The 12,515-nt window shown below is 49.9% G+C and overlaps 1 protein-coding gene across 1 annotated transcript in view; it reads right to left on the bottom strand.

Moving 5' to 3' along the window:
- Positions 1–23: 23 nt before the first annotated feature.
- LOC149428656 (diacylglycerol O-acyltransferase 2-like) overlaps positions 24–12,515 on the bottom strand; it is a 25,220-nt gene continuing 12,728 nt past the window's right edge. Inside the window, exons 4-8 of the mRNA XM_089667144.1 lie at positions 12,020–12,090; positions 10,848–11,052; positions 7,728–7,902; positions 5,265–5,467; positions 24–3,045 (exon numbers count right to left, since the gene is read on the bottom strand). Of these exons, the coding sequence (XP_089523270.1) occupies positions 2,891–3,045; positions 5,265–5,467; positions 7,728–7,902; positions 10,848–11,052; positions 12,020–12,090 (809 nt within the window). The 3' untranslated portion in view covers positions 24–2,890. The remainder of the gene's footprint in view (positions 3,046–5,264; positions 5,468–7,727; positions 7,903–10,847; positions 11,053–12,019; positions 12,091–12,515) is intronic.

Genomic DNA, 12,515 nt, shown 5'->3' with positions numbered 1-12,515 from the left:
AGATTCACGCATCCTTAGTGTGGTTAGATCAAGATCCGAGTTTATTTACAGCATAGAACGTCCGTACAGCTTCATCAATGGAGTACATCGTCCATATTGTCATGATGTAATAAAGTTTTGTACATCTAGGACCACGTTGGTCAGTCGGTTAGCCAATCTATTCTCATCTTCATTGCCCTTCCCCCACCATTCCATTCTAGCCCCGGATAAGGTTGGCACTTACACTGTGTTCGGACCCAGGAGAAATTCTGCACTACACATGGTGGGAGACCACATGGTCCTCCTAACTGGACTGGGTTTGGGTCTGCACATTGTCTGCACTACATCATGGTGGGAGACCACATGGTCCTCCTAACTGGACTGGGTTTGGGTCTGCACATTGTCTGCACTACATCATGGTAGGAGACCACATGGTCCTCCTCCTAACTGGACTGTGTTCAGGTCTGGACATTGTCTGCACTGCATCATGGTAGCTGACCACATGGTTCTCCTAACTGGACTGTGTTCAGGTCTGGACATTGTCTGCACTGCATCATGATTGGAGACCACATGGTCCTCCTCCTAACTGGACTCTGTCTGCACTGCATGATGGTAGGAGACCACATGGTCCTTCTCCTAAATGGACTGTGTTCAGGTCTGGACATTGTCTGCACTGCATCTTGGTAATTGACCACCTGATCCTCCTCCTAACTGGACTGTGTTCAGGTCTGGACATTTTCTGCAAGCCCATGCACTGCATCCTGGTGGAGACCACAGATTCCTCTATACCAAGAAGTATTTTGCAGTAGTTACAATGGAACCACAGAATAGCAAGGGGTCTCAGTGAGTATACCTGGGTCAGAATGGGGTTAAAGCTCTACGTCATGGCAGGAAGGTACATGGTCATCCTCCTCCTAATGTTAATATGTGTTTGGGCCTAGAGATTGTCTGCTAAACCAAAGCACTTCATCATGGAAGAAGACCACATTGTCCTCCTAACTGGCCTGTGTTCAGGCTTGGACATCATCTGCAAGCCCAAGCACTGCATCTGGGTAGGAAACCACATGGTCTTCCTCCTAATGTGACTGTGTCTGGACCTGAAGATCGTCTTCTAGGCCCAAGCACTGCCTTATGATAGGAAACCTCATGGTCTTCCTCCTAACTGGAGTATGTTCGCAGCTGGAGATTGTCCACTAGGCCAAAGCACTACATCATGATAGGAAACCTCATGGTCTTCCTCCTAACTGGAGTATGTTCGCAGCTGGAGATTGTCCACTAGGCCAAAGCACTGCATCATGATAGGAAACCTCATGGTCTTCCTCCTAACTGGAGTATGTTCGCACCTGGAGATTGTCCACTAGGCCAAAGCACTGCATCATGATAGGAAACCTCATGGTCTTCCTCCTAACTGGAGTATGTTCGCACCTGGAGATTGTCCACTAGGCCAAAGCACTGCATCATGATAGGAAACCTCATGGTCTTCCTCCTAACTGGAGTATGTTCGCATCTGGAGATTGTCCACTAGGCCAAAGCACTGCATCATGATCGGAGACCACATGGTCTTCTTAAAGTTACTGTTTTCAGAACTGGAGAATATCCACTTGGCCAAAGCACTGCATCATTTGGAGATTAGGGCATGGGGGAGATTCAAGTAGAATGTATGGGGGTTGTAAGGGGCTTCTTGATTTTTAATGGCGGCCCTGCGTATTGGCACCCAGAAGAACCAATGATGGACAATCTGGAAAATAGGGCATAAGGACCTACTTGCCAATCCATTGATGTGGGGGGGAGGATTCAGGTAGGATGTATGGGGCTCCATGATTTATAATGGCAGCCCTGCATTCTGGTACATAGTAGAACCAATGATGGACAATCTGCAGAATAGGGCATGAGTACATATTGACCAATGTTTTGGGGGGTCTAAATTCAAAAAGGTTACGAACCCCTGATGGTAGGTCTTATCTTCTGGTTCTTGTGTCCTCACCCCTGCCGGTAACTGTCTCTTTTATGTTGTTCCTGGAGAGGCGACATTGAACAAACACTGGCCAGACCATGGCTTGCATGTTAATGCACATTACCAGAAATCAATGTCCCACCAAACAAACACCAGGAATGTCCATCCCAAAGTCCACCAGGAATGTCCATCCCAAGGTCCACCATGAATGTCCATTCCAATGTCCACCCTGAATGTCAATCCCTATGTCCACCCTGAGTGTCCACCCCTATGTCCACCATGAGTGTCCGTCCTAATGTTCACCATGAATGTCCGTCCCAAGGTCCACCATGAATGTCCATCCCAAGGTCCACCATGAATGTCCATCCCAAGGTCAACCATGAATGTCCATCCCAAGGTCTACGCTGAGTGTCCATCCCAAGGTCTACACTGAGTGTCCATCCCAATGTCTACGTTGTGTGTCCATCCCTATGTCAACCATGAATGTCCATCCCAAGGTCCACCATGAATGTCCGTCCCAAGGTCCACCATGAATGTCCGTCCCAAGGTCCACCATGAATGTCCGTCCCAAGGTCCACCATGAATGTCCATCCCAAGGTCAACCATGAATGTCCATCCCAAGGTCAACCATGAATGTCCATCCCAAGGTCAACCATGAATGTCCATCCCAAGGTCTACGCTGAGTGTCCATCCCAAGGTCTACACTGAGTGTCCATCCCAATGTCTACGTTGTGTGTCCATCCCTATGTCAACCATGAATGTCCATCCCAAGGTCCACCATGAATGTCCATCCCAAGGTCCACCATGAATGTCCATCCCAAGGTCCACCATGAATGTCCATCCCAAGGTCTACCCTGAGTGTCCATCTCAATGTCCATCTTGAATGTCCATCCCAATGTCCAACAAGGACATGTCCATCTCAGTCTGCAGAATTCTACACATCGGAAGGGAACGGCGTCACACGATCTGCAGATCAGCGTTCTCTCCCAGTCCATATTTCGTCTTGTGTTCATGGAAGAGTCTGAGCAGAGCACGTTTATACATGCTGTGATAGCGGTCCACCACCTCTGGGCTGGGGTCTTTTATCTGAGGGACAGTGACCGGCTCCCCAACTATCCAAACACAAAAATAGAAAAAGAAGAAATGGATCAAAATTTCACTGCACACTGTGAGCTTCACACAATGTGCGTTAGAAGCTGCAGCAAGTCAGACAGAGCTCAGTTCCTGGCTGGAGGACATCTAGCATCATCTAGTGCATTCCTCCCCAGCCTGACTGTCCCTGGCCCCACCCCTTTCATTCGATTTCAGTTTTTGGAGGCTCAGCATCACATGTGGGTGTTACGTAGGGTGGTCTGCATGCAAGTACAGCCTGCCTTGGAACACCTACTCCTCCAGACTGATACTCACCTATCAAAGCATTTAGATATTTACATAAGTCCTCCCAAAGTTGATAGTATTGAGACCAAAGTTGTGGGCTAATATTGCGTCCACTGACACCAATGTTGGGGGTTATTATTGCGTCCACTGACACCAATGTTGGGGGTTATTATGGCGTCCACTGACACCAATGTTGGGGGTTATTATTGAGTCCATTGACACCAATGTTGGGGGTTATTATTGAGTCCACTGACACCAATGTTGGGGGTTATTATTGAGTCCACTGACACCAATGTTGGGGGTTATTATTGAGTCCACTGACACCAATGTTGGGGGTTATTGTTATTATTGCGTCCACTGACACCAAAGTTGTGGGCTAATATTGCGTTCACTGACACCAATGTTGGGGGTTATTATTGCGTTCACTGACACCAATGTTGGGGGTTATTGCATCCACTGACACCAATGTTGGGGGTTATTGTTGCGTCCAATTACACCAATGTTGGGGGTTATTCTTGCGTCCACTGACACCAATGTTGGGGGTTATTCTTGCGTCCACTGACACCAATGTTGGGGGTTATTCTTGCGTCCACTGACACCAATGTTGGGGGTTATTCTTGCGTCCACTGACACCAATGTTGGGGGTTATTATTGTGTCCAATGACACCAGTGTTGGGGGTTATTATTGTGTCCAATGACACCAATGTTGGGGGTTATTATTGCTTCCACTGACACCAATGTTGGGGGTTATTATTGCATCCACTGACACCAATGTTGGGGGTTATTATTGCATCCACTGACACCAATGTTGGGGGTTAATCTTGCGTCCACTGACACCAATGTTGAGGGTTATTATTGCATCCACTGACACCAATGTTGGGGGTTATTATTGCATCCACTGACACCAATGTTGAGGGTTATTATTGCATCCACTGACACCAATGTTGGGGGTTATTGTGTCCACTGACACCAATGCTGGGGGTTATTATTGCATCCACTGACACCAATGTTGGGGGTTATTGTTGCGTCCAATGACACCATAGTTGGGGGTTATTATTGTGTCCACTGACACCAATGTTGGGGGTTATTATTGCGTCCAATGACACCAATGTTGGGGGTTATTGTTGCGTCCAATGACACCAATGTTGGGGGTTATTATTGCATCCACTGACACCAATGTTGGGGGTTAATCTTGCGTCCACTGACACCAATGTTGAGGGTTATTATTGCATCCACTGACACCAATGTTGGGGGTTATTGTGTCCACTGACACCAATGCTGGGGGTTATTATTGCATCCAATGACACCATAGTTGGGGGTTATTATTGTGTCCACTGACACCAATGTTGGGGGTTATTATTGCGTCCAATGACACCAATGTTGGGGGTTATTGTTGCGTCCAATGACACCAATGTTGGGGGTTATTATTGCATCCACTGACACCAATGTTGGGGGTTATTGTGTCCACTGACACCAATGCTGGGGGTTATTATTGCATCCAATGACACCAATGTTGGGGGTTATTATTCTGGAGGTGTTGTGGCCCACAGTTGAGGTCGGCTTTAATTCTCCAGTTGACCCTCCACTGCCTTGGGGATTCCATACAGTGCCTGGAGAGGGGAAGTGCTCTGATTGGACACTGAACTCCAGAGACTTCAGCGGCCATCTTGGATTAGGGAACCTTTTATATAGGGGAAGCTGCTGTGTCATTTTCGCACACTTCTGGGCCAGGACCCCCAGGTGACGCAACATGTCTGCAGGAACTCAGATCCAGACCCAAAGGGGAGAAGAGCTGCTGCAGACAAGGATGGATGGAGGATTGGGCTAGGGGGGGCGGTACTATTAAAGGGCTTTTCTATCTCAATGCAGAGAACGCACCTTTTCCCTTTACAGCCACATTAATGAAGACAGCAGAGCCAATCATGTGATCAGATGTATTGATGGTGACACTTACCAACGGTGGTGATTGGCCGGGAGTACGGGATGAACCCCTTGGAGTCGGGCGACATCAGTCCTCGGCCGTAGAAGAAGCACGGAGCAAAGCCAAAGAGTTTCTGGAATTTGCACTGAAGTGAACGCAGGAAAGTTCCCTCCGAGAAATGGATCTGCTGGTAGAGGTCCGTCTCCCCGAAGGTGAAGGAGGGGACCAGATCCGCCCTGTACAGAGAGAAGAGAGCCGCCATCACCACAGACCCCAACAAGACGGGGGAGGGGCCAGTGGGGACAATACCTATCTCCTGCTCTGTGATTGGATCAAGACCACCGGACAGAACCCCAGGAATGGTCATCGTCTACCAGAAAGAGAAAATTCCCCTCTGAACTCTGCTAGTCCACTCTACACCTAGTAACCTGGAGAACACCTGAATCACATGATATGGAGGGGATTGGAACACCTGAATCACATGATATGGAGGGGAATGGAAGACCTGAATCACATGATATGGAGGGGAATGGAAGACCTAAATCACATGATATGGAGGGGATTGGAACACCTGAATCACATGATATGGAGGGGATTGGAACACCTGAATCACATGATTGGGAGGGGATTGGGACACCTGAATCACATGATATGGAGGGGATTGGGACACCTGAATCACATGATAAGGAGGAGATTGGTACACCTGAATCACATGATATGGAGGGGATTGGTACACCTGAATCACATGATATGGAGGGGAATGGAAGACCTAAATCACATGATATGGAGGGGATTGGAACACCTGAATCACATGATTGGGAAGGGATTGGAACACCTGAATCACATGATATGGAGGGGATTGGAACACTTGAATCACATGATATGGAGGAGATTGGTACACCTGAATCACATGATATGGAGGGGATTGGTACACCTGAATCACATGATATGGAGGGGATTGGAGCACCTGAATCACATGATTGGGAGGGGATTGGAAAACCTGAATCACATGATATGGAGGGGATTGGAGCACCTGAATCACATGATTGGGAAGGGATTGGAACACCTGAATCACATGATATGGAGGGGATTGGTACACCTGAATCACATGATATGGAGGGGATTGGAACACCTGAATCACATGATATGGAGGGGATTGGAACACTTGAATCACATGATATGGAGGGGATTGGGACACCTGAATCACATGATTAGGAGGGGATTGGAACACCTGAATCACATGATATGGAGGGGATTGGGACACCTGAATCACATGATTGGGAGGGGATTGGAACACCTGAATCACATGATATGGAGGGGATTGGTACACCTGAATCACATGATATGGAGGGGATTGGAACACCTGAGTCACATGATATGGATGGGATTGGAACACCTGAATCACATGATATGGAGGGGATTGGAACACCTGAATCACATGATATGGAGGGGATTGGAACACCTGAATCACATGATATGGAGGGGATTGGAACACCTGAATCACATGATATGGAGGGGATTGGAACACCTGAATCACATGATATGGAGGGGATTGGAGCACCTGAATCACATGATTGGGAGGGGATTGGAAAACCTGAATCACATGATTGGGAAGGGATTGGAACACCTGAATCACATGATATGGAGGGGATTGGAACACTTGAATCACATGATATGGAGGAGATTGGTACACCTGAATCACATGATATGGAGGGGATTGGTACACCTGAATCACATGATATGGAGGGGATTGGAGCACCTGAATCACATGATTGGGAGGGGATTGGAAAACCTGAATCACATGATATGGAGGGGATTGGAGCACCTGAATCACATGATTGGGAAGGGATTGGAACACCTGAATCACATGATATGGAGGGGATTGGTACACCTGAATCACATGATATGGAGGGGATTGGAACACCTGAATCACATGATATGGAGGGGATTGGAACACTTGAATCACATGATATGGAGGGGATTGGGACACCTGAATCACATGATTAGGAGGGGATTGGAACACCTGAATCACATGATATGGAGGGGATTGGGACACCTGAATCACATGATTGGGAGGGGATTGGAACACCTGAATCACATGATATGGAGGGGATTGGTACACCTGAATCACATGATATGGAGGGGATTGGAACACCTGAGTCACATGATATGGATGGGATTGGAACACCTGAATCACATGATATGGAGGGGATTGGAACACCTGAATCACATGATATGGATGGGATTGGAACACCTGAATCACATGATATGGAGGGGATTGGAACACCTGAATCACATGATATGGAGGGGATTGGAACACCTGAATCACATGATTGGGAGGGGATTGGAACACCTGAATCACATGATATGGAGGGGATTGGAGCACCTAAATCACATGATATGGAGGGGATTGGAGCACCTAAATCACATGATATGGAGGGCGGGGCCAATACTTTGGCCAATCTAGTGCATATAGAACATTCCGGTATTACTCACCCATACTCCAACGCCAATCGCACAAAGCCCCGCCTTCGGCTCAGAATGAGGGTTGTCACCCCCGGCTGGCAGGATAAGGACTCAGCGGCGCCACCTATGACAATAACCACGGCGTTGCCACGCCCCTTCTGGGACAGAGTATATCCAATCGCTTTTTGGGTCACCGGGCACAGGCCTGGGGGGGGAGACACAACGGGGTGAGATCACATGATAAAACACAGCTGAGCCACATTTTGACTGCCCCTCACCCCCAACTGCTCCCCTAAAAGCTGGCCGGGGGGGGGGGGGTAAAACAGTGAAATGCCTCTGAAAAGTGAGTTAAGCACGGATCGCTGTTCGGAGGAGCAGCTCGTGTAGTCAGGTCATTTCCCGCCTATGGGGCATCTTTACGCTGGTCACATGACCTCTGCCCCGGGTTTCCTGTCTCTGGGTGTCTCCTTTCGCCTGCAGCATCCTGTGGAGTCACCCTTGTAGGCGGGGACTAGAGCTGTGTCTCCCTGCACTGTGCGCATCAATAGAAACACACAGCCTAGGATGACAAGGCGCCCCCCTGATCCTACTCCCTCCCCCTCCTCCCCCGTCCTCCCCCCTCTCAGGTGGGCTGTGGACTGCACTGTCCACTTTTAACCCTTTTTCCTGTGAAGACCAGAAGTTCAGGGAAGCAGCACTGAGGGAGCAGGAGCCAGCAGCACTGAACGTTCATACGCTCCTTGAAGGCAGGGACTAGAGTTGTGTCTCCCTGCGCTGTGCACATCAATAGAAACACACAGCCCCATAGCCTAGGATGACAAGGCGTCCCCCCTGATCCTACTCCCTCTCCTCTGCCCCCCGCCCCCCCTGACCCCGTCCTCCCCCGTCTCAGGTGGGGTGTAGACTGCACTACCAGAAGTTCAGGGAAGCAGCACCGAGGGAGCAGGAACCAGCAGTAAAACGTTTTGAAAAAAGAAATAAAACTAAAAAAAGGTCCAGTATTTATAAAGCTTGTCTGAGAGTACAGAAAAAAAAAAGGGGGGCGGAGAGCTGAAATGACACACTGCAGAGTTCAGTGAGGAGAGTTCTGAGAGCTGATTGGAGGGAAGGGACACCTCCCCCCTACACACGGCTCACAGGAGCAGAGCTGAGGCTGTCAATCAGGCTGGAGCTCCTCCCCCTGTCACCATTTATCTCTTGGTGTCAGAAGTGAGAGGAAGGAGGCGGCAGACACGCAGTTTGGTGCGTTTTTGCCACGTTTTTTCTGCGTTTTGAGATTTTTTTTTCTTGTTGCCGGGCAGATTAAAACGCAAAACACCTCAAAAACGCACCAAAAATGCCCTCCATGTTTTCTGCAGCGTCTCCATTGAAGTCTATAAAACAAAAAAGTCCCCGCCCCCTTTCTAAAAATCGCAGAAATGTGAACCCGTCCCATAGGAGACCACGATAAATGTGCTGCGCTGCTGTAAAACACTGCAGGATACTCATGGGTGTGACCCTGGACTTATGCAACTTGTCGTGCGACTTTGGGGGCCACAAATCGCAGGACAGGTGGCCCCCCCCCCATGTTTCCCAATGGGTACCATTCATTTCTGTGCGACTTCAAAATAGTTCCTGCACTACATTGGTCCGACTTTCCTGCGATTTGAGGGCCACAGACTTCAATGTAAACCCTCCGAAGTCGCACCTGAATGTTGTGCGTGCGTCTTGTGTGCGACTTTTTACAACAGAAACAATTATCATCGGTCGAAGCCAAAGTCACACTAAAGTCACACTCATCCAAAGTCGCACTAAATTCGCATTAAAGTCGCTCTAAAGTCGCACCCATCCAAAGTTGCACTAAAGCTGCACTCATCCAAAGTCGCACAAAAGTCACACAAAAGTCACACCAAAGTCGCACTCATCCAAAGTCGCACTGAAGTCGCACACATCCAAAGTCGCACAAAAGTCGCACTAAAGTCGCACAAAAGTCGCACTCATCCAAAGTCACACTAAAGTCGCATTAAAGTCGCACAAAAGTCACAATCATCCAAAGTCGCACAAAAGTCACACCAAAGTCGCACTCATCCAAAGTCGCACTAAAGCTGCACTCATCCAAAGTCGCACAAAAGTCACAATCATCCAAAGTCGCACTAAAGTCGCATTAAAGTCGCACAAAAGTCACAATCATCCAAAGTCGCACAAAAGTCGCACTAAAGTCGCACAAAAGTTGCACTCATCCAAAGTCGCACTAAATTCGCACTCATCCAAAGTCGCACTCATCCAAAGTCATACAAAAGTCGCACAAAAGTCGAACTCATCCAAAGTCGCACAAAAGTCGCACTAAAGTCACAATCATCCAAAGTCATACAAAAGTCGCACAAAAGTCGAACTCATCCAAAGTCGCACAAAAGTCGCACTACAGTCGCACAAAAGTTGCACTCATCCAAAGTCGCACAAAAGTTGCACTCATCCAAAGTCGCACTAAATTCGCACTCATCCAAAGTCGCACTAAATTCGCACTCATCCAAAGTCGCACAAAAGTCACACCAAAGTCGCACTCATCCAAAGTCATACAAAAGTCGCACTCATCCAAAGTCGCACTAAAGTCGCACTCATCCAAAGTCGCACTGAAGTCGCACAAAAGTTGCACTCATCCAAAGTTGCACTAAAGTTGCACCCATCCAAAGTCGCACAAAAGTCGCACTCATCCAAAGTCGCACAAAAGTCGCACTCATCCAAAGTAGCACAAAAGTCGCACTCATCCAAAGTCGCACAAAAGTCGCACTAAAGTCGCACAAAAGTCGCACTCATCCAAAGTCGCACAAAAGTCGCACTAAAGTCGCACAAAAGTCGCACTCATCCAAAGTCGCACAAAAGTCGCACCAAAGTCGCTCCAACATCGCACTCATCCAAAGTCGCACTGTAAAGTCGCAATGAAAATCGCAGGCTTTAGAAGTCGCACAAGTATGAATGGCCCCTCAGTGCTCCGGACTGAGACCAGCTCACACTACAGAGGGATGGGCCTTGTTCCTCTTTCACATCTGAGGTTCACCACTCATAACCCCGCCCACAGAGGACAGGCTCCGCCCCCTAGGGGCCGCGCAGAGGTGGGAGGTGAAGAGGACCCCCATCCCCCCTCATCCATTCATCAGACATCCCTGCACCCACCTCCGCTCATCATGTACTCGCGCAGGATCGGGAGTCGGAAGTTTCCCGCGAGCGTCGCCAGGTGCGGCCGAACTCCCGGGAATTTCTGCGAGAAGCCGGTGGATTCCGTCACGAAGTTGCAGAAGGCTCCGATGCAGAGGATTCCGTGCGGATGAGAGCCGATGATGTAATTGCGCCCCGCAGGGAGGGGGTGGGTCTTCACCAGCTGCGGGGACGGGAAGGTGACAACGTGAGCGACGGGAAGAGACATGCAAATCCAATCGCTGAAAACTCGCTTTCTGCAGCTCGGACTCCCCGGGGATCCCACCATGGAGGTCCTTGTTCAGGCACTTCCTGTTATAGGGTGACAACGCCCTGTCCCTGTCTACCAAATGTGCCTCTGTGTTGTCACCCTGGTGTGCAGGAGTGAGGGGGAGGAGCCAGTGCATCTGCGCAAGACTGAAGGGGAGGAGCCGGTACACCTGTGCAAGACTGAAGGGGAGGAGCCGGTACACATGTGCAGGACTGGAGGGGAGGAGTCGGTACACCTGTGCAGGACTGGAGGGGAGGAGTCGGTACACCTGTGCAGGACTGGAGGGGAGGAGCCGGTACACCTGTGCAGGACTGGAGGGGAGGAGCCGGTACACCTGTGCAGGACAGGAGGGGAGGAGCCGGTACACCTATGCAGGACTGGAGGGGAGGAGTCGGTACACCTGTGCAGGACAGGAGGGGAGGAGCCGGTACACCTGTGCAGGACTGGAGGGGAGGAGCCGGTACACCTGTGCAGGACTGGAGGGGAGGAGCCGGTACACCTGTGCAGGACAGGAGGGGAGGAGCCGGTACACCTGTGCAGGACAGGAGGGGAGGAGCCGATACACCTGTGCAGGACTGGAGGGGAGGAGCCGGTACACCTGTGCAAGATAGAAGGGGAGGAGCCGGTACACCTGTGCAGGACTGGAGGGGAGGAGGCGGGACACCTGTGCAGGACTGGAGGGGAGGAGCCGGGACACCTGTGCAGGACTGGAGGGGAGGAGCCCGGACACCTGTGCAGGACTGGAGGGGAGGAGCCGGGACACCTGTGCAAGACTGAAAGGGAGGAGCCGGGACACCTGTGCAGGACTGGAGGGGAGGACAGAGGAGGACACAAAGTTCAGGTATAACACACACTGTACAATATTCTGAGACTGAGATACCTGTATAGGGAAGTAATCCCGAAAATGCTTCCAGAGGGACCAACTCCGCACCCAATCACTGCGCCGACCCCCTATAGACAGAAAGGAAACATCAGACAATTCTCCCCATGTTCTGCATCCATACACCCTGATCACAGGGAAGGACAGCGCCATCTTTGTTCTGGTATCATCCAGGATCACCATCTACTTCCTGGGCGGAGGTGACACAATCATGTGAATCCTGGTGCCTGTGCAGTTCTTGGTGTTCACAAATATCTGACACAGATCAGCCCCTGCTGCCGCCTCTCACCTTGTGACTTGCTACAAAGGTACAATGTACAGTCTGATCACTGGGGGAGGGGAGACTGAGGAAATGCCTCCTCCTCCTTCTACAAAGTTACAATGTACAGTCTGATCACTGGGGGAGGGGACTGAGGAAATGCCTCCTCCTCCTTCTACAAAGTTACAATGTACAGTCTGATCACTGGGGGAGGGGACTGAGGAAATGCCTCCTCCT

This window comes from Staurois parvus, unplaced genomic scaffold (assembly GCF_062004578.1).
Source record: "Staurois parvus isolate SC_StPar_1 unplaced genomic scaffold, SC_StPar_1.0 ptg003057l, whole genome shotgun sequence".
NCBI classification, from domain to species: domain Eukaryota; kingdom Metazoa; phylum Chordata; class Amphibia; order Anura; family Ranidae; genus Staurois; species Staurois parvus.
Note: the sequence above shows the minus strand (reverse complement) of the source record. Positions and strands in the feature narration are given on the sequence as shown.